Here is a 27,811-nt window from a genome sequence, read left to right on the forward strand (position 1 = left end):
TTTGGATCGTTGTTATTCCCGACAAGCACACATGACACAGTTGGTACCAATGGATAGGTTGTCTAGTTCCACATGACACCAGAATCTTAACTAACCCCAGAAGGGGAAGCAGGCTCTTTTAAAAGCTCAGCCTGCTTCCCCTTCTGAAATACAGTGGTGTCAGCCGAGGATGGCGGCGTCCTAGGGGAGTTTAAGAGAGTTAATACAATGTGTCGTCTTAATTTATAGTCAAAGAAAACAGAGGTTCTTATACAGTCTGGTGTATTAGCAGTGCGAATGATTTAGATTGACGTTGAAGACACACTGCCTGGACTGAATACTGAATATAACTATTTTATTTGGTTATTTGTTATTTTCCTCCGGTTGCTCCGCTCACACTCTCGTATTTTTTTATTCGCCAGCCTCCCTTTGTTTCTTTCCCCCACCTTCATCCTTTCCACCCCTGACTTACTCTCTCCCATTGTACAATAACTTCCCAGTCCTTTCCTCTCACCCTCACACTGCAGACCGCGCATATTGATCAAGTATTGCTGTCTGAAATGATGATGATTATCCGTACCACAGCTGCTGTTACAGTAAAAGCGCTCCTCTGATCCACGTCTGTCATCCATCTGTCTCTCCTTCCTACATTTCTTCTGAAATGTCACACTGTTCCCTCAGCACAGCCACATGGGGAGTGGGTTCACATCATTCATCCACCATAAACTGTGCATTTATTCCCCGGGTGCAGACAGCATGAAAATATGTGTAATCTTATGAAATACCCCCCCACCCTCAGTGAACCATTGGAAACCCTGCAATGGTTCCTTGCAGAAATCTAACCATATTGCCTTCAAGGATGCTGTTTTTCACTGTTATAGTTGTGTTTGCTTTTGATCAGAGCGAGGAATTAGTATGCGTTACTCTTGGCTGGCTGCAGACTCACAATGTGAGGCGCGCTTTGTTTCTGCTGTTTGTGTGTGACTTGCATTCCAACAACATGGTTAGTTAAAGATATTGCATTTCTTTCTTCCTCCCCTTGGATTACTGATTGCAGCATTTTGTGTGAGTTCCTACATTCTGCTGTTACCCTCCCCATGAGGAGGAAAGCTTCTCGCTTCATTGGATGTATTAGACCGTGGGTCGGCAACCTTTACTATCCAAAGAGCCATTTTGCTCTATTTTCCACCAAATAAAATTTGTCTGGAGCCGCAAAAGCTATTTGATATCACAGCTTATAAAGTTTTATATATAGTTATGTTATATATACAAAAACTATAGTTTGTTGTATTTATGAAAATATAGAACAAGAATAAAGACACCACTGCACATCTTGACATTTTATTGCTATTTTACCGGTTGCTTGCCTATTGCAAATACATCCACTAAAACAGAATTGTATTAATGATGATGATTTGATGAATAATTTCACCACTGCACATAGTTTATAAATATTAAACAAAGAATGATGGTGAGAGGGTGCTGTTATTTATTGATACAATGTTCACTGAATTTTTGTAAAATAATGAGTGAACTGTTTTTTGTTCGTTTTTTTATTTGTGAACATACATAATCACTGAAACATTATTTAAAAGGTGTCTCTCTTTGATTTGATTTTGGGCTTTATCTTCAGTGATAAAAATGGTCCAAAATTATGTCAAATTGGATAGTTTTAAGTCATAAATTTGTTGGGGGGGAGGACACCCAAACCCAATATCTTCTAGTGGTATCCTGCTGCATAATGTACCCGCATCTTGACTGGAACACTGCTTTTAAAGCTGAATGAATAGCTCCCTCGGCTCTGCTCTACATGCTGATTCCAGGCTATAGACATCCTATGATATATTATAGAGCCATACTATAGGCAGCAACAGGTTAGCACTAAGTGTTAACACTTTGGGTAAATATACAAACACATCACCTTAACCCTGTAATGTTTCAGTTGGAATATGAATGGAGTATTATAGGCCTACTAAAGAAGATGCAAAGACCAAGTACCAATAATACAACAATAAAGTCACAACTGACTCAGTCCAACATTCTTAAGGAAACAATAAATGAATAAATAGGAATAAGTAGCAGAGATCACTGTATTTTTTTATTTTTAAGCACTAAATATGAGTCCCAATCACAGTGCAGGCCAAGTTTGCCATAACCAAAGGTAAATAAATTGTATACACCTATCAAACCTCCATTTTCAAATGATATCCCATGGGTGGGCTATATCACCGATTGCCGCGAGCGTTTTGTAAAGTTGTGAAGCAATCAGTCTGATTGCTGTAAACACATTCATACTGGGGTGACACTCGTGCTTAATGCTGCATGATGGATGCACTGGCACTGCTAGAGGACTACGTGAAGGGAAGAATTAAGAAGGGAACAAGTGTTCGGGGACCACCTCACCCACAAGCACATCGATCTCTGTGTCAGAAACATTCTTTCTCTTGGTCTTCCTCTCTGTCGTTGCCGTGATTCACCGTGAACAACCACTGATCAGCAGGCTCATTTTTATGCATAAAGCTTCATGAGGTGCTCTCCATTGACCATGTATGTTGAGGGCGGAGCATGAGGCTGAGCCAACTGCTCACATTTCCAAGTGGATTTGGGATTTTTTTAAAATGGAAATCAAGCAGTGGCAGGCATACGCAAGGTTTTATGAATCTGAATAATTGTTTGCGCACGTACATTTCCTCATTTGTAAGTACAAGTATATCTTGTGTGGATTCACGACACAGTCCTACAAACGAGGCCCCAGAACTCAACCCAACTGATCACCGACTGGAGAGTTTGGACAAACGATTTAGACCATCACCAAAATGAGGGAATTTCTTTTGGAAGAATGGTGTTCGTCCCTCCAGTAGAGTTCAAGACACTTCAAGACAAGGAGGTGGCTCAAAACCTTTCTAAGACATGTTTAATCTGTCACTTCTGTGCTCTTACAGCAGGCACAAAGCAAACACATCTACTGTTGCAGTAGCATCCTGTAGTGAGCCGTCAAGTGAGGTCGGTCCAGGCTTCTCTCACAAACATGTTCCGTTTCATACAATAAATACATCCACCACTTTCTATATTACTACTTAATAATATGAGTATGAGAAAACCTTACATTGTACTACCCACTACTGCTAAGAAGCATGTCTTCATACTGTGAAGAGTTTTGGTTCATCGGTTCAGACACCTATCAGTGTCAACAAATCATCGGCACCCCGCTTCCAACAATAAAATCCCTATGCCAAAAAACTTGTCAAAAAAGAATGTCTAATCATTTGAGATCCCCCTCATCCCTCTCAGCTCCCGTTCCAGCCGTTACCCTCTGTGATGGCCTGTAGATCACTGCCGTCCCACCGCCATCCATCTCCCCCGGAGTCAATCTATGTAGCCGCTGTGCTGTGTGTGTAGCGATGTCCGATATGAACGTGGCTTTGTCATTCTTGTCTTTGCCTGTGTGATTTTAATGACTACAGACATCATTGAAAGCCATATATTTTACTCATGCAAAGTGGAAAAGCCAGTGCCCATTTCAAGCTGCTGCTCCAACCATTGAAATATTCATTTCAGCCTGCCACTATGCGCTCCGTCCCTGACCGATGTGGACAACAAGAGCAGCGTTAACAATTAGGTGAATAACATAGAACCACCGGTACTTATTGTCCTCAATCAACTACAAGCCTGGTGTTCTATTAGCTTCACAGGCCAAAGTTTAAAACTGGTCTTGATCTAAATAATGAAACTACCGTTGTATTTTCTATGCTGTGCACCCATGACTTTCTGATGTCGGATTACAACTCTTACTTTGTGCACAAATGTGCCTGTACTTGGAAAATGTCCAAGAAATGAAGGGAATCTCTGAACTGACCTTTAACGAGGATAACCATGTTGCAAGAAGGCGGGCTGAAATGAATAATTCAACTACTCCTTACATCAATAAATGTCCTGGAATGCACTGAACACAGACTGACTGACCGTGTTGGTGGAGGTTTTTCTTTAAGATGAAAATGTAATAACAGGCAACGGGAGGTCCTGTGAAGTAGAGGAAGGTGCAGTTTAATAGTGTGTTGTTGGTGAACTGCTTTGACAAGTCTGAGATATCATTATTGCTTCTCGGTTCAGTAAAGCTGCACTCTTTTTTTTTTATTATTTCAGTTTTGTTGGCCTCTTCTTGCGTACTCTTTTCTCCATCACTGCCTCCTCAATTCTACTTCCTTCATCTCACTTTTGTTCTTCCTACAGATTTCCTCAGGGTTGCTGGCGTATGGCTGTCTAGTTGCTTTGATACATTTCATTTTGCTACCTTTATTATGAAGACATTACACTGGCATTAGGGGGGAGAAAATGCAACTTTGTGAGTCAGAATTAATGGTTAATATACGAACGTGAGAAAAAAAAGATTCCGGTCATTCATTTTCTAAGTCTGATCTAAATTGTGTTTATGACTTCTGTGAAAACAGGTAAAAAAAAAATTGCCAAGTGAATTTCTTTTTCAAAAGACAGTATATGTACTTACCTTATGTTAAGAGTGCATGGAGAAATTAAAACTCACCCGGGAAAAAACTAAGGAACTTAGAAAGATTATTTTGGAAAAGCCTTATTTCACCTTATAAGTCGAAAACAGAAAGCATTATGATTTGCGTCTCAGGACTTCTGTAGTAATGCAATTGATCATGAGGTTAAATCACACTAAAATATGTTTTTTAAATGTCTTCTGGTATTAAAGATGTGTGCCTGTAAACAGTAAACCAGCTAACAAATGAAGTATTGTTTATTAACTCCAATATTTCCTCCATTGATCTCATCTTAACCACATGACCAACATGTCCTCTTTACTGTGACTTTATGCGGAATTCCTTTCTTCTCTACTTTTGCAAGCTTTGCATGCATATAGATTGCTCGATTACCATTATTATTAGATCCTGTATTAAGCATTAGATAATATTATTAAAAAGCACAGGACGAAAGTTATTATTAAATACTATACAGAGGATAATATTATTCAGGGTTCAACAGATTATTAGATCATTATTGTTGCCTCCACAGGAGGAGGTGGTTGAAGTCAGTGCACTGTAAATATACACTGGATTCATGTTTAATCATCAGAAATTTCATTTTATAAGGTAAAAACATGTATATGTTACTTGTTTACTTGAGAATTATGAATATACACTAAGATGATTAAAAGGCCAAACTTCAGTGGCACATGCAAAGGAGAAAGCATCATGAGAAAACCTCATGGTCTCCTGTGTCATGTCATCACCTCACAGTGAGCGTGACCAATACTTTGGTAGCCATTTTCACTGATTTATTACCAGCCAATTAAAAATGTGCACACCATAATGAAAAGCTTTTTGACAGAACAAAGAAACAACAAATCTTGTCATAATCAAGAAAATTATCGTTTTCATAGTTGATATGAAATTCTCTCTCTCCACCACTGCAGATAATCACACTGCATTTGTGATAATTGTCTTCACAGGTGGGAAGCCAGTGGGGGATCATTCCTTTGTCACTGCTCTAACAACTTAAAGTGGTTTGTTGCTTTTAGCTGAATTTATATGTACGTGTATGGGGGTTATGGCTTATTTTGCACACGTAGCTGCTGTAGCTACGCCGTAGGCTACACCTGAGATACCACAAGAACTGCTATTTGTTAGCTTCTATTTCATCCTGCAAGTTTCTAGCACTGGTGCAAATTGTTGATTGTAAAAACATTAAGGACGTTTCAGAAAGCCCCCAGGTAGGGCACAGGGCTTTGAGGCAAAGTTTACATCGTGGCAAAACGGAGGAATTATAATTTTTTAGACCCGTCACGTTGAGCCCAAGAGGACTTTCTCCCATAGACTTACATTGGGAAAGAGACGTCTGTAAATCAGCAGGGTTTCTTTCAGTGAATGAGTGAACATAGATAGAACACAATAACTGTGGGGAATGTACGGTAAAGCAGCTCAGGGCATGATCTCGTACGATGCATTTTCAAAAATGGAAGATGCTTGACCACATGAAGGTGCAGTTGTAAATGCACACAAAGCTCATTGAGGACGAATTGTGATCCGATCGGGCCAAACCATCTCCGCTGGTGGTCGGGGACGCATCGTGACCACATTGAACACAAGTGTAAATACAATTACGGTTTATATCCACAAACAACAGCTACATCGGCAGAGATGTAATGCTAGGGCTGTTTATTGTGCTCCGGAGCTCCAGTAGTTATCAACAGCCCTTAAAGACAAAGCGATCAAATCTCAGTCTGATCTCAATGTGGACACTGGAGGCACCTATAAGTACCAGGTGTAAATGTAATCAGGTTAAATCATAGACACTCTCTGGTTACGAACGGCATTTTTAACCAAGGTGTAAAGGGGGTCGGAGGTGGCATAGGGTCAGCAGTGACAAGGACCACCATTAAGATATTGTAAAGGATGCATGTCACACATGGACACACCAAATACCTTTGGGCATCCTTTGTTTTTGTTACCAACAGCCTTTGCCCTTTTGAATTCAAAATCAAGCAATGAAAAGAGCTAAGAGGGACAACGATCAATGGACATCTCCTTAAATTAAAAGTCAATAACAACCAGAAGTTTGTACACAGCCTCTGTTGCACGTTATCAACAGTTCGGTAGTTTGCTTCTTCAAAGCCACAGTAGCAAGCCACGGCTCCAGCTAGTGAAATGCATTGATTCAAATAAGTCATTAAAATCACGCTGGGCTAGAAGTCACTTTGCTATTTTACTGCTCCATTAGCTTCTCACTGTTTGGCTCATTTATTTTTACAAGGCAGATTACCTTGACTGGGGAATGACAGACGGATACCTTTGAAGAATGACATTCAGGACAAAACTAGCTGGTGCACAGCACGTCAACTGAACATTCAAAAAATATGAATTCAATTCACAAAATATCCAGAATAAAGTTTCCTATAAATAATGATGTACTTGGGGTGGAATTGATTTTAATTAAAGAACATTGTCTTAATTCCCCTCTATATTTGGCACCATATTGTATCGTTCTCTCCAGGAAAATGGGAAAATATTGATAAATGATGGGAAACTTTGCTTTAACAAACATGTGGTTATGCTTCAGATCGACACAAAACTGGAGCTCAAGACAGAGCATTTAACATAAATTACACTCATCTGCCTCTGGGCTGATAAGAATTTAAAGTGATGTAATTTGCCCAGCAGCGTATGGTATGTATTTTTTAATGATCAAATCAATATCTAGTCTCTGAAGCAGGAGAGTCAGATCTGGTGGGGAAAGTAACACTTGTATGAATATGTTGCAAGAAATGAGCACAGAGGTCGGTTTCATTTCCCAAGCATCATTTAAGGTGAAGAAAAAATGCATGAGCCAGTCATGTATGCACATAATCTGTATCTGCACGCCATTATTTAATCATGACAAGCGGGTAGATTAACACATCATCTGCACATGTCCGCCAGGCTGCAGCACGGGGAAGCGTCCCGGGGATCGGGACCGTCCCCGCGTTGGGACCGTTTACTCAAAAAAATGCAGTCGCACACCTCCACACACGTCCACTGTGTGATGCTCCTGCATAGACACACACCCTTGAACCTGTTTGCACCCAGGGAGCGGAGCCGGAGCCAAATTGCTCCGGCTCCGCTCAGCTTTAATTGAGGGTAAAATCAGGTGGCTGTGAGAGTGTGTCTGGTTAAAAAGCACCGCCCCAGCGGATTCTAGATAGAATTAATACTTCATCACAGAGCCTTGAAATGAGCTAAACAGCCTTGGAGCCGTCAGCACTTTATCCCAGCTGCTTTGAGGGGAGAGGAAGAGACTGAGGGACACGTGGATGGGTGAATAGAAAGACAGGTGGAGGAGAGAGGCTTGATGTGGCAGAGAGTAATGGAAGAGACAAAGACATGGACACTGGTAGAGAGGGGACAGAGAGAGCAGACAAGTGATGGTTGGTTTGTCTTTTTCCTCCAAAAAACTTCCTCTTCACATCTCTCTCCCTTTCTCTCTCTCTCTCTGTCTCTGCCCTCCCCTTCTCCGTCCCCTGTTTATGTGGCAGAGAAAGATGGAGGGGAGAAAATGATGCTCAGTGGGACACATCGAAGAAACAGTTTGAAATTGAAATGAGTACGACCCACCCGCCACACTATCCCTCTTAAAACCTCTCTCTCTCTCTCTCTCTCTCTCTGTCTCTCTCTCTCACACTCACACTCTCTCTCACACAGAGATAGACAGCCTCCTGGATTTGTTTTAAATGAATATTACTCTGTGATGGACATGTGACTATTAGCATCACAGACGGGCCAAAACGGAACCGTTTTCATCCCAGGCTCTGAGGGCGGAGGGAAACAGCTGGTTCTGTAAACATGTTTTTTTTTTCTCCCTCATTCTCACTTTGCATCCATAAATTCTCTCTTACTTACTTTCCCCTCATCAATTCCTCACAAACCACTTTTCCTCAACATGATGCCCTCCCAGAGCTGGGTTCTGCATGTGTGTGGGTGTGTGTGTGTGTGTGTGGGTGTCTTGGCGGCACCGACAGCAGGGCATGTTTGCACAAATCAACAAATTGTTAGTTAAAATGTCATCTTAAACAGAGCAGTGCCTCATTTAAAATTCATTTTAGGCCAATGGCAACAGCACGAATGACAACTAGCTGTTCCCCAAGTGCCTTTGACCAAGTGATTTTATTATGGCAGAATGTGTTGCCTCTGCTCAACCGATAAAACTTTGGCTGAGGGAGCCAGATGCCCTTATGTTGATTGATTTGTTGATAAAAACACATATTTATATTTGTTCTAAGGATTACTTGAGATTACATCATCATCGAGTGGTGGAAATGTCAGTTTACTATACGTATGGGCCTTTTTCATTTTCTCTGTTTGATCAACTCCTGGGAGTTGATCAGGTTTTACTGGCCAACTGGTCAAATTGGCCTATTGATCCAGTCTTTTACTAACCAAGTAAAGTCTTTTATCCCTCCTGATCCCCATTAGCTTTAAAACCCGAGACTTGGACTCGAGTCGGTCCAGTTTATTCTCCCCATTTACCCTCAGCGGTATCTTGCCGTGTGGATAGTTGTGATTTGATTTGCTGAGATCCGTGCCACTGAGACTTCCGCCACCGTCCCAAAAACAAAGAAACCGAATGTCATGAGCGCCACTCAAAGCGTTGAAAAAACACTACATGTAGTACATTGGCGTGCTTCTTTCTGCTCAAATACAGACAGATGGCAGTTGTAGTTTGGAAGAAAAAATGTTTCTAATTCTTTGTTCAATTTTAGGATTACTGCAGTCAGTTTTTGTTCTTTGCAAAACATCGGAGATTATCAGCGTTGCCTTTTATCTGTATTGTGCCAAGATTCATGATGTTTGTTCTCCTCTGCTACAGTGATTTATTACAGTGCACAAGTATAGTTCTAGCACCAAGCTTTGTGACCCACTTTGTTTTAGTGTTGCTGTGTGGCTGTGCTGGGCCATGCAGGTAATAGCAAACAGCACATGCCAGTAGCAGCATGCTTAGCCAAAGGTGGCTAGACTAACCGGTGTCATTTTGTCTTTTAACTATTATGCCCTGGGTCGCTGGGAAAGTCTGCCTGATGGTCTGAGAGCTGCTGGAAGTTAAACTTGAAACCTTCCTTATTTTGTTGTTTTCAAGGTTCGACTTGTTCTGTCTTATTTTCGGCCTGTCAGTCATCTGTGAAACCCTTTGAACTGCACCAACCTGTACGAAACATTTCTTTTTATTCAAAGCCCAAGTAAGTAGTTGTAAGACACAGAATGCTAACATAAACTGTTAGCAACGAGGCCCGTTGCCACATTGAGACTGCGACGAAAGGGAAATTAAGGCCATTCAAGTTTTGAAAGGGCTAAGAATAAATGAAAAAAGAAGGAAATGTTTCGTTTTGCTCAGTCTTAATAGTTATGGGCTTTTGAGTTCTCTGCACTTTATAAATGTATCTTGGTTGATAGTAACAAAGGTTTCAAGTGTGCACAAAGAAAGACATTCATGGTGAATGATGCAGTCTTAAGAAACCCTGCTTACATATTAAAATGTATGGGAGAGGCCAGAAGGAAAGCTTCCCAATGGAGCTGCCTCAACAAATGTCAGGTAACCAATTAGTGTGCAGTGTAATTTTATCCTGAAAGAATGAAATATTGATGAAAGGCCAGCTTCTTAGTGTTTGACTAGTGGTGCCTGCTGATGTCAAGCCCTTCCTGTACGTGTGAACGCAGTGCATTCCAACTTGACTCATTAAGCTAATGATAGTTCAAAATTCATCATGTAAATCAATCACATATTTGTTTGACCATCAACAATCAGCAATAGCCATTATGATTGAAATGTGGTTCACAAACATATAACCTTGGTTGAAGCTGAACTAAATCTCCTCTTTTCCCGTTGAAGATCTTCCAGGGCCTCCTCTGCGTTTTCTACAACCTCGGGGACGGGGACTACAACCTGACCCTACCTACCTATCGCCTCGACAACGGCGAATGGCACGAGGGCTTCCTCGATCGCCACGACAATGAGATGATGCTGCGACTGGACGGCGGCGGGGGGCAGCGGGAGGTCACAGGATCGCGGGGCCGAAGCCGAGAAATCATCATTGACCCCACTGTGGTGATGCTGGGGAACACCTTCCCCTCTGGAATCAACAAGAGCTTTCAGGGTAGGTGACACACAACAGCATCCACGACCGTTTATTTGCAAGCCTTTTCATTGGTATCAGAAAGGACCTTCCAGACATCAGGTGTTAAGAACGGCAAATGAAGTGATGAAGGTTTCCGTGAATTGGACATAGTGTAGGCTGAATCCCAAGCTCCTTGCAGCACTTCCCTGTGTCAGCGTAGATAACTTCCCTTCTCATTCTCGCTGAGGGGCTGTCTCGTACGTCGACATGGGTGCAGCTGGGTGAGGCCAGGGGCTGAAGGACAACTTGTTAAATGGACAAAAAGTAAAAAACTGTTGATGTCCCATAGCACATAATACCAACACCAGCAATTATTACCCAGGTGCTGACATTTCTAACGAAACCTTTTCAGTCTGGACTTTCAGGGACCGGAGTCTGATTTACCAGATGTGGACAGCTGCATGCTGTTTCCATCTGCTCTCCCTTCTTGAATTGCGCATCACTTGCAACCGCTATCTGCCACATCTCAAGGTCCAATTGACAAAAGATATGACACTAAGGATATTACAGTGCAAACATGCCCATAATGTTTTGCAGCTGAGTACCATTTGACCTTTTTTTGCGCCAAGAACACATTAGGCAGAACAACGTTGGCGTGAAAAGAACCTGGTGCTTTGAGAATCACACGGTTTCTTTTTGTTGTATTTGTGCAGGTTTAGTAGCCGCGTAAAAGCCGCGCTATCCTTTTCTGTGTTCAGAAAGTGTCTTCCAGCAGTGCTTAAAAAAACGACAGAAAGATGGGAAAAAATACATTATAAGGCCATCTCACCGTCTACAAGAACAGCAAACGGAGAACAAGGTGACAAAGCTTGAAAGGCCAGTGGTTATTAAGAGTGCAAACATCAGATTTCTAGTTATTCAAACACCCATCTGGAGTCACAGCCAGTTGACATGATTGAATGTGTAAATCGACAGGAAAGCCAAGATGAGAACCACATTGGTTCATGACATTAATGAAATTAATGGAAATGAACATCCATGCAGCACCTGCTGCGTAACGGGCAGTTTGACCCAAGTCGGCTTCCGGCAGCTGAGAAAACAATGCAATCCTAAATACTGGAAATAAGACCACGGTAGGAAAAAAACAAAATAAATATGCATTTAAGATACAAAGACATGTCAAATGATTTCAACCATGTTTTCTCTCAATAGACAATTAGATAAGAAAAGGGTATCGCACAAAAAGAAAAATACACCTACGTTGCTCGATAATTTAGATTTCTTTTTTTTGTGACTAGGATTGGTGGTGCAAACTAATCCAATAATCCTCACTTGTTCTCATCCTGATTCTTTTTCCAAGGATTTTTTTTTTTAATGATTTTCTACAGAACAGCACTGTTACATTTATTTTTCAAAGTGAGGACAAGAGAGCCTTCCTTTCAAAGTCCCAGGCAGATGAATGCCAGGGCTGAATTGTTAAGAGGTAAACATGGTCTGTAGAGAATGGGAAAGAGGTCATGACTCACAGCGGTATGAATGTTCCTTTCAGTGGAGCACCGACGGTTCATACAATGGCAAAATGGCAAAGTTACACTGAAGATTGTTTGCTGTAAACCACCCAAACATCATCCTGGCTTTACTGTATATAACGTGTGTGTGTGTGTGTGTGTGTGTGTGTGTGTGTGTGTGTGGCGGGAGAAAGAGATACTGTGATGCGTTCCATGTGTCACAGGGTGAAGTGAAAACGGGTGGTGTGTCATTCAGGGCCATGTGAGGCGGTTTAACAAGTATTCCTCCTAGAAAGTGCTCCCAGAAATAAGTCCTTTTATCTATTCATACGCATTCTTTTCAAGGGGGAACTGTGACACGTTACGTGTTTATGAATGATTGATATCACAGTTTCACGGCTAATTCACCCAAATGCATCTTCACTGTTAGCTGAGATGATGGACTGCTGGGTGCATAAAGAGGCTAGAGAGCTCTGTGTGTGTGTGTGTGTGTGCGTGTGTAAAGGGTTTTTAGTGTGTACTATATATACAATAGTGTCCGTGTCTGTGAGAGATAGATGTTAGTATAACTTAATTATGAAAGCTTTTATTAAAACACATCAATTGCAAGTATGCAGTATAAGTATTCCAAATATTCTTAACTTAAAAAAACCTTGTATTTCAACCGGGGGTTAAGCCACCAACTATGTGCTTAACGGACGACACGCTCTAACCCCTGAGCCACAGCCGCTCCGTGAATTACAGTTAAGAATCTTTTTAGACTCTTGTTTGTGACACTTGTAATATTGTAAATACATTCGAGCATAGCTAGCCATCTCCACGTGTGTTCCATATTAAGCAATAATATACTTAGTTATACTATGACACATAGAGGCGCGTTCTGATCCAATACTCCCTCCAGCAGGATGACTTCATTTGTCTGTGCCTTTAGAAGACGTTCTCTGTAAAACAATAGATGTGTTTAATCATGCCACAACGATATGGTTAAGGTTCATACTGCAGCACACGCAGTATGAACCCTAATGTTGGCAGAAAGATTCAGACAGAAGAAAGACTTCCGGATAGGACACGTAGAAAAAAAGAAAATGAAAAAAAAGACAAGACGCTGTATGATAATAGAGAGAGAAAAAGGTCACAATTACTGAGAGAAGCCGACTTAAAGTGACAGAGAGGCGGAGAGAGACAGCTGTGCCTCAGGCAGTAAAAGACAATGCATGTGTTTATTAAATGGACTTTAAAAGCATTTCCCTTCAAAAGAAGTAGACGTGATAGATGGTGGCAGGGAAAATGTACTTGAATGAATGCGTGTGTGCATGTGCACCCTTGTCTGTGTGCGGTTGCATTTACTTTTGTGAACGTCTCTTTTCAAATATTGACAGAGGTGTAATGAGATGTTAGAGGTCCAGTATGTAGGATTACTTGGATCTATTCACGGGAGTGGAATATAATATTCGTAAGTGTGTTTTTATTTGTGTATAATCACCTAAATCTAAGAATCGTTGTGTTTTGGTTACTCTAAAATGAGCCCTTCATATCCACAGAGAGATCGGGTCCTCTTTAGGAAGTCCGCCATGTTGCTCCGCCGTGTTTCTATGGAGCTCAGAGCGGACAAACCAAACACTGGCTCTAGAGAGAGCCTTTCATGTCACTGAAGCCTCTCCACGACCGCCATGCTGCTAGCTAGCATCTATAACGTTAGCCATAACCCAGCATGCCGTACAGCGGACGTCATTTGTAAATGTACACTTATTAGTTTTACAAATTGTTTATTTGTCACATGTTTTGCAAAGTTCTAACCATGAGTAAGAATCGAACGCAGTTAATGCGGTTCCCTCTCAATGCACTCAGATTTTCCCTGTCGAAGCGTATGAAACCGTTCACCGCCCTACACTAGAATAAAGTATTGATAAACCAGACCTATGAAAACAAGATCCACATTGTGATGAATCAAAAGTATCCTGTAACTAAAACTAGGATCCAGACCCATCACGGTTTGTTCCAAGCAGAAGCATGTTGCCCCTATGTGCAATGTTTTCTATTAACTGTGCAGCATTTTGCAAACAGCCTTTCAAATATGTTTTCTCCCTTTTGCTAAGTGTCTCAGGCATGTAACAGCGAAGCAGTGTCACATGTAAACAACACATCCATCAGTTCACCATGGAGCACATTATACAAAATCCAACATGTATGCAAATCTTTGCCCTCAGAGATTCCCCTCGAACAGTATGAACAGCATTTTAGATGCTGCAGTGAGCACCCTACAACAAGAAACAATGTAACATTTCCTCATCATGTCTTCTTATTACCCACATACGCAGTTATCATGAAGATTCTGCCATTCACCAATGTTTGCTTGAGAAAACCATTTGGGATTTTGATTTCTTGTGTAAGAACAGAATCTACGCACACTAGAGAGCACACTAACGCACATTTGAGTGCCATGTTTTTGCAAAGTAAATTTTCTTCAATTACACTTTTGCATAATATTGGAATATATTCTTTTATCATTTACATTTTTTTGGACTCATATTTTTATTATTTTACAAAGCATTACGGTCTTTCAAAATAAATAAATGAGTAATAGCATCCCGTTATTTTATACCCACCACTGACACTACTAATTATGACTGCTCGTTTGACGTTCACTTCCTGCAGAAGTACCTTCACTTCAGGACAATTTTTCATTTTATTTTTATTAAAAGTTTAGTAGTAATATTCATTTTATTTCATTGGATCCTTATTGACAATGTTAACCCTCTAAAAGGCACATACAAATAAATAAATATATAACACAAAGGTTATTAAACTAAAGGGAAAATATAACCAGACTGAATCTTAAGTTAAGTTATACCTACCTAGTAGGCAATAATTCCCTTCTAGGTTTACAAAAACAAATTGCATTTCAATCAAAATAATAATCATACCTCATTTTTGTAGGTGTTTACCACCTTTTTTTATGCATACGTGTCTTAACTGGAGCCATTAATCTATCAAGAACATGTGGTTGATTTGCTCACCAGTTACATGAGGTAAAAGTCTCGGTAATTTAATTTTGTATCCGTAAAGTCGTTTGTTTTCCGCTGAACTCTTTTCCATTTTTCTCCCTGCAGGCTGCATGAGAGACGTACGCCTCAACGGTCGCTATATGCCTCTGGACAGCCAGCCGCGAGATGGGGTTTCCCAGGTCAGCATACAAGGCCTCTCCCCTGGGTGCTCGTCTGACTCCTGCAAAAGGAACCAGTGTAGCCCCCCCTTCACCTGTGTTGACTTGTGGAGAGTGCACGAATGCAGGTACACACACACACACACAACCCCGACCGCATTGCTCGTAGCTGCACAGCTCATTCACACTTGGATGCTCCGCATACACACTCCCGCTTTTTGACACAGAGGCATGAAGACACATGCATTTAAACCTACTCACTCTTCCTCTGAAGCCATTGTTCTGACCTTGGAATTATTTTTGTTCACAGCCACATAAATGTGCTTTGAAACAACCTGCCCTGACCTACTTGAGGGGGAGAAATTGCAGAAGAAAAAGCATCCCTGAGCCTTTATTTGTTCTAAAGCCAGTGAAATGTCAAGTTTTGTGATAACAGCTTCATTGCACAAGAAGCTTTTGCTCACGTGTGCACGAGGAAGCTTGGCAGGAAACCGTGGGAGTCAATTATTTTCCACTTCATGTAATGAACAGTAATGAAAAAAAGGCCAGACTGACCAGAAATCAATCACCATTCAATAACTGAAGTGTGTCATTGCAATACATTTATAGCAAAACTCTTTACATGCAGCTTGTGAACACACAGGAACTAAACAGAGTCCCCATGTAAATGTACTGTACTTTTATAGCGCTTTTCTAGTCTTCCTAGCACTTAAAGCACTTTAACACTACATTTCATCGTTCACCCATTCACACCCATTCATACACTGATGGCAGGGGCTACCGTGCAAGGTGCCACCTTAAGTTAAGTTAAGTGTCTTGCCCAAGCACACATTGGCATGGACTAGCGGAGCCAGGGATCGAAACACCGATCTTCTGATTGAAGGACGACCCGACTCTTACCGCCGAGCCACAGTCGCCAGAACGTAAGGGTCTGTCATTGAATGCTTACACCCTATCAGATATCAGATATCATAGAACAGGCCGCTTAATCGGCTCAATCCTTAAGATTGCATTCCTGGTTGATTGGCGACACCCTATTTACTGGTTTAATGCTACAGGTCCTTGAATACTGGGGTCGGCAAAACCAAATATTATCATTTTAATAAAAGAAGTCAGGCCATCATTGGCCTTTTTCCATCATTCAGTGAGCAACAGTGATCATATTTTATGCTGCACACGTCATGAGTCTGCAAACAGCGAAAGCGATTTTTGATGTCCTTGTTGCTCTTCGTCTAACAGTTCACTGGGGATGCTCCTTCTTGACCAATTACTCCCTGCAAAACTTCAAACTGTTGACACATTGTTGATGAACCACAACGGCGAGTGTCAAGCTCACACATTGCATTTCCTACTTCATATTAAAAGTCAACTCGTGTTTCGCCTGCTGTGCATGTGAGCGTGCCCGGCTGGCTAGCTCACGGCCGCCGCTCTGCACCGCGCCCACATGGCGGTTACCGCTGATAACGCCGCCCTGACCCGACTGTTCAACGGCATTCTTTCTGACCTTAGTCTACCTTTTTCCACAGGCTTGATTGCCCAATTTACTTTCATATGTGGATGTTAATGTACGTACGTAGCCTGCATTGACGCGTCTTTATCGTCCCTCGCTGCTCAGTCATTTTGATTAAAGTCTCAAGTCTCCAAGTGCCAAACTGGGTGAAGGTCACCTAGCATTACGCATTCATTTTTGTTGTCTATTCAAATAGATTTCTGCTCTTTAAAAAACAAATGAGCAAGTATGCTCATTTAGTCGTGGGCAAGGTGTCATGTGCGCTCAGATCAGCACTGTGCCGCTACTCCCTCAGCCTGCCTGACTGAGGAGAAATACTGTGGAGCAGCTTCAAAGTCAGTCCTACTGTGCCACCCACACACTGGTTTTAAACCGGCCTCTAGTCTGCACACATCTGCAGATGAGACAGTCTGCTAGAACTTGGCCAACAGAATCGTCCAAACGAACGCCAAATGCGCCAAATAATTTGTGTGCATCACTGACCGACATCACAGTAGAAGCTCTAAACTTGGATGTACACCAGGGAGGCGTAATTGTTACCGGCTGCATGTTGCTTCAGGTTTTTGGTGAGAAGATGAAATACAAAGCAGGAAGTCCAGTCTGAAGGCTTATGAAACGTAATGACACAGTGGGAGCAGTTTATACTCTTTGAGGGAGGATTGTACAGCTCTGGAATGAATTCACAACAACAACTTCCCTCTCCGTGATTGGCCAACAGGGTGGCTCGCTGGCTGACACTAGACTCTGCAGCAAAAGTTGAGCCAGTATCCTCTGTGTTGTTTTCCTCCCTGCCCCGACACCTCCTCTGCAATATGGCCGTGGTGGTTAATGACTAAACATGGCCTCGGCCAGACTTTTAAAACTGGAATCCCCACAAGAGCCAGCGTGTTCGGCAACAACCACATCTGCCTTTTAAAAGGCAACGAATGAACCCCATGTGCTCGCTCACCAAAGCTAAACGCCTAAAAATGTCGGTGGTGAAATTAAATTATTATCCCAGCCCCCCTGACCCTAATGGGATTTTCACTTTTTGCTTGGTCAACATTTCAAATAGACTGCTGTGTGACTTTCTGCGCGAGGGCTATTTGTTTGTCAGCGGGAAATAGGAAATGTCGTGCGATAAAAAAGCTGCAGCAAACTAACAACCCTCACCTGACCACACACAGACCAGAATCAAACGCCGAGAGCTCTTAGCCACATGCACTAATCTCAGCAATTTCTTTCTGCCATAGGAAACATCAGCCTCCATTCAGTCTGTGCAGCCTTGCTTTTAATCTTGCCTTTACCTTTCTTTTTCTTCACTCCTCTGATCCACTCACCCGCATCATCCATCCACCAACCTAGTTCTATTTTTTTTGAATGGCTCTCATTCTCGCACTCTGCCCCTCCATTTCTTGGTTTGTATGGCTCTCATCTGGCTCACTCCCGGTTTTTAAAGCCATGTACCATTGCCACACACTCACAGTCCCCCCCCCCCCCCCCGTCCGCACCCTGCTGGCTTGTTCGCCTGGTTCTCCTTTCCTCCACTTGACCTGAACCTTGGAAGATGATTAGAGAGTAGTAAGTGTTGGCAGCGAGTGCGCCAAGCCCAAGTGTTTGATACCTGATTACTCAGGGGGGCCACGGTCGATTAATAACACACATTGGGTGGATTATTCTTCTCCACGGGGCTCAAATAAGCACATAAACACTGATTTGCCTTTGATACTTTTGATTAGTGTGCAAAACACCCCCAGACCCCTTGATTGACACTTGAGACCCCATGAAAGCATTAACAGCAAAGCTTTGGGGGTCTCTAGAAAAAGGTATTTGTCACTTGCAGTTCAGCTGTATGCATTAATCAAATGGCAAACCATGTATTCACAATTATGAAAAATGTTGTTGTGGTGTTTCCATTGATACCGGCTTGTTTCTGGTAAGGCCTTCCTCCATGAGTGCAAATGGTCCTTAATGCAAATGTCGTTTGTTTTTTTCAATATAATGGTTACCCTCACGTTAAAAATCATACTCAGTACGCCTATAGTGGTGGAACTATGTCAAAGAGGAGGCTTACTTGTGGTCCATTCTTTTTTAAGATGAGACAGACTTTAGATAGACTGCTCTGCATAAGGGGAAACGTTGTACCGTGTGTGCGTCGGTGTGCTGTGTAGATTGTTTCAGGGCATAGTGGTTGTGTAGTTGTGTGAGTAGTCCTATTGTGAAAGATAGAAGCCTTGGTGATGTGTGTGCAAAGCGTGTACAGCCTAGTTGATTGTCTTGGCTCGCATCCGTTGAAATCTCGTTGCCTACTTGTTGCTGTATCAAAGCTATTGAATGAAGGCTGGGACTGTGCTTAGCCGCGGGGTATGACAAATGCGCAGGATAACTTGAGCTGCGAGGTTGGAGGGTTGTAGCAGACGGCGCTAGAAATAAAAGGATGGCGTTTTCAAATAGAAAGTATTTGTGTATAATCTTTTATTGAAGAGGTTTCTTTTTCAATAATTGTAGAATTGTAATTCACACTCATAAAGGAGGCGACTACAACAAGAAGCAACCGTCCTCTTGTTCCGTGATCGTGCGCCAGCTGGTGAGCCTTTCGGGAAGTGTAGTCCAGATTGTACTTCACATGTGCTGTGCCCCAATGATATGACGCAATATGACTTGTGACATCTAATAACACTGGAGCACCAGGTAGAGGCGACCGCCTGATTGCTGCTTTTGATTTTAATTTAAAGAAATAACAATGTTGGTGTTTAATTGACTATTTGCTAAATCCCTCTCCTGGACTGCATTTGTCCAGTCATAGTATAGCAACTGTAACTTTTCATTTGTCCACAAGCGGTTTGCATGGGCCTGTAGTCAGAGCAATACCTTTCATATGGAGTTTAAAGTTGTTAGGATCTGGGTCTGGTTTGTCAGAATCTGTCACAGTAACACAGAGTACAAGTTTTAAGAATACAAAAAATATAAATAGCCAATCATTTCGCTGATGGTCTGGTTTATTTATGTAGGTGGTATAGAGGCATCAGTATTAAATTGAGACTCTTTCATAACCAGTTAAAAGTTCCTCTGGTAACTTTAACTATATAGGTTGTGCAGTCTGCTAGCAACAGTCTTCATTTCAGCTGACGAAATCCTTGCCTTGAAGTGAGAGGCCTGTGTTAAGTTCTGTGTGAAATTGAAGGCACGGCTTAGCGCTGATTATTACTTTAAATAAGAATCATTTTCAGTGCAAAACATTGTTATTATTGTTAATTGGAGGGACCCTAGCTGATCTGTAGCATGTTTAGCGAGAGCATATTATCAGGTGCAACTGAATATGGGATTGAGCTGATTTGAAGTTGTTGTTTTTTTAAAACAGAAGTGATCCGCCTTCAGAAACTCCCACAATGCCACATGTCACCACCTCTGGCCATAGTAATTATGACGAGAGCAAAGGAGGACGTCAGGTGGCGTTTAAAGAGGGACACAGTCTCTCGTAGGGTGGATGGATCGGTCCAACAAACACAGGACGTTCCAAACCGCTGTGAATCCCAAACTCAACACACTGACTTATTTTAAGTCACATACGTAAATATGTTACTTACTTAGAAACTTGGTTACTGCATGGTCATGTACTTACATACGTAACAAACTGTGAGCTTTTTCTAAACCTAACCAAGTAGTTCCGTTTCACAACGTTAACCATGCATATAAAACTGCAACAGCTCCACAACGTTCATGGAAGGGTCATGTATGTCGTTTTAGGAGTCACTGGCAAATGACCTGTTCTGTCTGTTCTGTGAATGAGGACGTGTTGGTAATGACTGTGAGTGAGCATGCATGCTCATCTAGGTTATAATAAGACACTCATAGCACCGATTCCAGTCGTGGCTAATGACGGGCAATGAAAAGAGAAGCAGTGTTGTCTAGTTGAATGACAGGCCGTCCTGTTGTCAACACCTACACATACTCCAACCAGGCATAATCACACCGAACGCTGAGCATTTGTCACGGCTTAATAATCCCACCCACAACAAATTACCTCTTAAAATGTTGTGTTTCAAACAGCTGGGTCAGTTTTTGGGTCAACACATTTTCCTTCGAGAAAAGACTTTTAGTGTCGTTCTTTGCTCTTCTTTCAATGGAGAAAAAACTCTCCAGCATTTATAGAACTGATGCTATTGCAGCATCCACACTGACCTGTTTACCACCCAGCATTGTTGTTGCCTCTCCCCTTCGTCAAACACCCATAAGCCACACCCTTAGCTGCCAGTAGCTGCTCACAGGACACCGATTGGTCCGTGCTCCGGCTTACCGGACACAAACACATTGCTTGACGCTCGGCAAGATGGATTTTCGCGTGACATGTGATCACCTGATTCTCACGTGATTGTCATGTGATCTTGTGACATTGTGAGAATCCAGCTGCCGTGCAAGGTGAGGTTCTTTTTCTGCACTGGTTAAAAGCTCCTTACACCATCATTCTGCACATCGGTCAACTTGGGGGCGCTTTAATTTGCTGCTTATGCAGAAGACAAGATGAGGTGCGTTGGAGAAAAACTCAGTAGCCTTCTTCTTCTTTCCAGTAAGGCACATTTAGCAAAGCCGTAATACACTGCAGACCTTCTGTTCACCGCAACAATCAAGAATTCAAGATTGGCCTAAGGAGACATGGCATGGTAGCGGGATGTCAAAGCTAGACGCTTACACCCCCATCCAACATCCAGAACCCCCGAAATATTGCCAGTGAACATAAATCACTGGAGTTTAGTTGCATACGAACATAATTTAGAAGAGACAGACTTTGGCACATGATGCAGTGAGTTAACCCTTCAGTTTCTCATCTGCATTGGTTTTATGGTGGAGGAGGAACACTTATGAGATAGATTACGGTACCGTTTTGACTGTAATGTCGCTGTTTCGTAGTTAAGTGAGTCAATATTTATAAGCATGAGCAAATCACTGTGGACCAGAGGCAAGACTCATCTCTGATGTCATCAAAATGTCGAACCTGGAGCTGCTCCATAGACATTGAAAGAGATACTGAATTAATGGGCTCATAAAATGTTTGTTTGAGCTGTTACACCCAAATGAGCTTTTAATTATAGTGGTACTTTCTGAAGTGAGGCAGAAAATATGGCCCTGCCTGCATAAAATCATCCTTGTTACCGGCAGTGTTGCAGTCAGCATTTTCCTCTCCCCCAGTTCATTCTCTACTGAGGTGTACATCAGTGGACGATCACTGACTCAAAGAGAGTATTCCACTTTATTCAGTGTGGGAAAAAGTAATAGACATCCAATTCAAGACATTCATGTTATCTGCTGAAGCTTTATCTGTTCAATATAATTTGTTTTATTCCCCTTGTTCCTCCATTTTTAACTACTGAGGGATTATTACACGCTCACCTAATCCAATCTGGTGTCACGCACATCTAAGCAATCTTAATCTGCATGTTGTTATTGGAATTGGAATGTATTTATGTATATATATTAGTAGTACGATTTGTTTTTTAAATATGCAAATTCCTCTCAAATCATATAGACTTTCTGTTGTATTTCCACCTTTGGATATTTTAAGGTAATAATTGATTTCTATACAAGAATTGAGCTGTTTCAAAGTTGACTAAATGTCTACATTTGAGTGTGAGTTGTCTTTGTGTATTTGTTGCCGTGTTCCCAACTTTGTTAAAACCAAACCCACTTTTTAGAGATTCCAATTCCTTCTCCACTGGATCAAAAATATTGTCACAAGAAAATACATTGGTATCATCTGCAAAGAAGATACAATTTTATGTTTTGGAAACCCAACACATTCAATTTATGGCAAAATATACCATAATGGAACTAACATTATGTATGATTCTCTTGTTTTCCTGTTTCCTTACGCTCCCTGTTGATCGTGTCTAACTCTTCTTTGCAGATGTCCTCCTGGCCACATGGTCCGTGTGAACGGGACAAGGAAGTCCTGTGTCTATACCCTCTGTGCTACTCGGCCTTGTCACCACGGGACCTGTGTGGCGCAGTCACCCTCCAAATTCACCTGCCACTGCCCGGAGGGTCACAGAGGACGCCACTGCGAGACAACACTGGCCATCTATCGGGAGGACGTGGGCCTGAGCTTCAGCTCCCTGTTTGCCATCTGTATCTGCTTCATGGCCTTACTAGGTAGCTATTGCTTCTACTGCGTGTTACACAAACAGTAATGAGGAGATAATTGCACAGCAGGAGGGCTTATGTTTGCGTGTTTATTTTGTGATAGCATCTTGCCTTTCCCTATGAAGCCTAAGATGCTTAACAAACACAGTGGGAGAAAGGAATCCAACTGGGATCAGACATTATCCCATCACCAGACTTTAAAGGGAAATTGCAGTATTTGTCGACGGAGATCTATTCTCACTATTGTGTTCATTATCACTATTTTTGTAATAATACTCACCATTTCCATTGTATAAATTTAGGGAACACAGATTCTATGCATGTGCAGCAGGACAATATAATACAGCCACATACAGGGTGTATTGTATGTTGCCACACTATACATTGCGTCCTCTACAAAGTCCAGGTTTAAATCGCTCCCACACAGGAGGGAAAACAATTCATCACTCTCTATTGACTTTGCAGTGTGTGATTGAGTCCTTAGAGCAGTTGTGTGGTGGGATGCACAACCAACAGGGTGAAGAACCCAGAACTAAGTTTTTATAATCTGCCAATCCGAAAGAAATGAGACTTGAGGCATAAGCAGGAAGAATGCAACAACTGTGGGATCCTGACACTCAATATGCCTAATGTTATGTGTGCAGCAGGCATATTAACAGTAAGTTTAGGCTAACTCTATTTCTAATAGAGTTAGCCGTAGACACAGGGTGCTAAAATATTCCTTTGACATGCTGAAATCTAAATGCCTTTAGCTAGCTACAGGCATTTCGTTAGTGTTTCACCCCTTGGTTGCATAGTGTGGCGCCGATTGTTTTCCCCACCGATAGGCCTGGTTTTTCAGTATGACACGTTGCTCTCTGTCTCTGTTAGACAGCCCAGGAACCCAATCCTACTCATTGCATACTAAAGATGACTTGGTGTGCCGCATGGTTTGTTAAACAGAACCCTCTGAGAAGCCCTCATTGGAAACTGTTTGGAAAAGGGCAGGCACTTGCAAAAATCATTTAAAATATTTGACAGGTGATTGGAGAAACCAATCTGTCAATCAAGCTCTCACCGAAGCCATTCGGAAGCGAAAGCATCTTTTCCGTCAAGAAAAGACTTACACGTCTTTCTTTGCTCTAATTTCAGTGAAGTAACTCTCTCCAGTAGACATAACCAATGCTACTGCAGCATCGACAATAAGAGCCGCCATTGTTGTTTTGACTGATCGAACAGTTGTTTCGTGCACACACACTCACACACACACACATAAACCATGCCTGCAGCTGCTCCTCACCGGATGCTGATTGGTTCGGACACTGGCTGTCGGGACACAAACGCATTACTTGAAGCCTGACAAGGTGGATTTTTGCATAACGTGAGAATCCAGCTGCCGTGCAAAGTAATACTAAAGATGCACACTCTTGAAAATCATCAATCAATCTTTTTTTGCCTCCTACATCAGAAAAGAAAAGTTAAAATGACTTAAATAAATCATTACAAACACTTGTGTTTAAGTCTGATAGAAAGTAAACACAGGAAGTAGTTCCTTGGAATTTCTTTAGCTGTAATAAAAAATAAACTCCATATTTTAGTTAGTCCACTACCGCAGGTTTGATCAGCCTGCAAGTTGACACAGAGATGGATCTGCTTAAAATGATGGAATCTCCCTTCAAGAAACTGAAACAAAAATGGCTAACGTAGTAAGTCCAAGTACAACACAGACCTGAAATCTAGACCAGAAAGATGTTGGAGCTCTCTATCTCTCTCTCTCACTCACACACACACACTATGATGGTGATAGTGTACCAGATGTTTTTTTAATGATGTACTAGACATTTCTTTGATAATTAGTGCCTTACTTTACCCCTAGAGGCTTGTTGTAAAGGGAAGTGGGTATAGCAAGGCCCTGGGGACAATGTTATCACACTCCGACTAACAAGGACCTGACAACATACAGCACTTTGAATTGGACATAATAATCGCTATTTGGTTCTCCTTTTAGCTCAGGCTCCACACATCTTCATTTACACCTCTCACTGCAGCCACATCATTTGTGCGCACATTTGTAAAAAGTAAAAGGTAAAATGTGGCCTTTAGTAGGTGCTTTAGAGCGTTTGAGGCGTGCATCCTAAATGTCAGAACCATTCATACTGTCCACAGCCCAGACGCAGAATATCATCTCACTGACATGTGGGCAGGACAATCATCCGTGAAATTTCCACTGAACTCTGCATTAAGAAAGAACGACTTGAGGCAAAGATACTGCTGCCGAGGTAAAAGGGACAGTTGCACGCTGGGTTTCTGAGAAACAACAGGAAGTTAGTTATTGTAGTTTTGCCTATGGATTAGGCTCACTCACCAACTCGGTGAGCGGCAGCAACAGTGGCTGTGACACACAGCTCATGGAGGCAATTCAGATAAAAACCCGATGGCGTCAAAAATCTGTACTTCTTCTCAGCAGGCTGCCGGCTTTTCAATTGAGTCTGGAGTGAGATTCAGTAACAGTGCATTTTAAAGGTTCAGCCTGCCACCCTCCAGACACTATAGCCTAAATGATGCTAAAAAAAACTCATTTTGATGCACATTTTGAACGATGAAGCCACCACTCAAAGACCGACCCGAGCCCCTTCCCACTTCCGCTTGTTAGAGTTCCCTTTTTTCCATAAAACGGGTCTGTGTGCTAACTCTGTTATCTGTTTGGTGGTTCATGATGCTTTTGATCATTTCTTTTTGATGAAATGGATTCCTGAGATTACACATGTCTTTCATATTTGCAGACTCTAACTGGAGTGACCTTTGTAAAATAGTCACAGAAGAAGTTTTTATTGGGCTTGCTGGGTTGTTGGGGGAATCCAGTTGTCTGGGGGGACTCTGTGGGGGACCACAGAGTCCGACTTTAACAAACCTTAAATTAGAGCTCAAGAAGCAACTTTTTGAATCCAATGGGGTTCATGAATATAAAAGTATATACTGAGTATATAGAACAACAAGAGTGTTGGCTCTCATTGTTTTTGTTTGGAGGCCTATAAAACACTGATTCTTATTTGCATGTTCTTTTGATAATAAACTGTATTATGCAGCTTAAAGCCAGCAAAGAACTGACGATAGTTCTCCGAAAGGTCAGAAAGTCTCCAGAGGAATTGCAGGTATGGACTATAGATACTAAACATGTACCGTGGTACTGTGCAAGCATTTCCTCAGGCCTGTGGGTGAGTGGACTGCAACAAGCTGGTGTCTGCTTGTCTTTTGCTAAAATCCACATTTTTTTCCGTAAGTCTGTTTTGTTTTTTTTTGCCTGTTGAATATTCACACGCTCATACCTTTAGCTTTGTGTTCCTATTCCTAAAGGATCGTCTGCTGAGAAAGTGCCTCGGGTGCAATTCGTACACAGAGAAAGAGTTGTCAGTGCGATGGCATGTGTTCCCCTTGTTTAATTGAGGACAATACAACAGAGCAGTATAAGACAAGAGAAGACAACAGATCAGAGAGGTACAGAACAAAACAGGACACAGCACAGTACCAGAAGAAAACAAGAGGGAGCTGAAAAGATTACAAAGTAGAGTCGGCACACCGCACAGCGAGAGAAGGGAAAGCAGGAGATACAGTGTTGAGAAGGATGGTGTCAATGTCAGACTGCTACTGGCCATGTCTGCCTGTCTCATTGGTGATTCAGAGGGCACCTCCTTCCCTCCCTGGGACCAGACAGACACAGTTCAAATGATCATTTCTCCTTCTCTTCTTCTAACCTTCATTGCACAATATCTCTCTTCAAACTTGGCTTTGGGCTCGTATTAAATGCAACCTTGATCCTGCGGAGGCTCAGTTCTGTTTTCAGTGTTAATTACTTGATTTGTAGGCGTATAAGGTGCTGTTTACCCAAACCTGCAGAAATTGAGATCAATGCTCCAGGGGATTTTAGTAATAATTTCAATCGGTGTAGCATTCCGCGCTCGATCGGTAAAGCGTTGCTCACTCTGAAATTTAAGTACCAGCAAAAGAGACTTTTCTTTTTTTGAATGCCTTCATCCAGTATTGCTTGTACGGTCTTGACATTTCTGAACAGCAAGAACAAAAGGAGGGCGGCAACTCTCTGGATGCAGTGCTGAAGAAGAAAAGGCTGTTCTTTTGAGAATGTTATGATGGGTGAAGATTAAAGACAAAATCCACTCCAACTCAGAATTCATAAGAAGACATTCACTTTGATCTTATTGTCCAGTCTTGTATGGTCAACTTTGAAAAGTGAGGGTAGGGTTTTATGCGGCATAATTTGGCACTTAACTCATCGTAGCCATGTGACTGATGATTGATTTAGTATAGATATTTATGATTTCCAGGAGATAAATTGTGCTAAATAATTGACCCCTTGACTTTCTTCTTGCAGCACCATGATGTAGACATTTTTAATATTAAACAAAATGACTCAACAGCTTTTGGTAGAGACATTTATGTTACCCACAGATTGAAATATCTTTAGTGATCCCTTTTTTTCCCCTCTATTTTTATACTTCCAATGCTTTAGTTTAAGACAAAATACCTGCAGACCAAATTGTTTAAGCATGGTGACATGGTTAACTAAGATATTAAATATGGTAAACATTACCAGCTAAACGTCAGCATGTTAACATGTACAGTACTGTATATCTGAGGGAAACTTAAGAAAGCTAAATGTCTGTGCCGAGTCCCAAAATCACAAATCTGCCTCAGAGGGCTTAGCAATCTGTACACATGTGGAATCTTCTGTCCCAGGACCCTCACATCGGAACAGGAAAAACTCCCCCAAAAAAAACCTTTAACAGGGAGAGAAGAGGAGTTCTTGACAACTTTAACAGAGGAGCAATTTGTTGTTTCCCAACTGGAAACAACAAATTGGCATGGTGTGTGCAAGGCCAACGACAGGTCTGGGGCACTGTAGCTGGTGATTAACACCATCCCAGAACATCATTGGT

The 27,811-nt window shown here is 41.9% G+C and overlaps 1 protein-coding gene across 1 annotated transcript in view; it reads left to right on the plus strand.

Moving 5' to 3' along the window:
- Positions 1 to 27,811, plus strand: part of LOC116382790 (neural-cadherin) — a 297,924-nt gene that overhangs the window by 252,027 nt on the left and 18,086 nt on the right. The window contains exons 33-35 of the mRNA XM_031846106.1: positions 10,357 to 10,621; positions 15,201 to 15,381; positions 22,645 to 22,889. Coding sequence (XP_031701966.1) covers positions 10,357 to 10,621; positions 15,201 to 15,381; positions 22,645 to 22,889 — 691 coding nt within the window. The remainder of the gene's footprint in view (positions 1 to 10,356; positions 10,622 to 15,200; positions 15,382 to 22,644; positions 22,890 to 27,811) is intronic.

This window comes from Anarrhichthys ocellatus, unplaced genomic scaffold (assembly GCF_004355925.1).
Source record: "Anarrhichthys ocellatus isolate YVR2014 unplaced genomic scaffold, GSC_Weel_1.0 scaffold6, whole genome shotgun sequence".
Lineage (NCBI taxonomy): Eukaryota > Metazoa > Chordata > Actinopteri > Perciformes > Anarhichadidae > Anarrhichthys > Anarrhichthys ocellatus.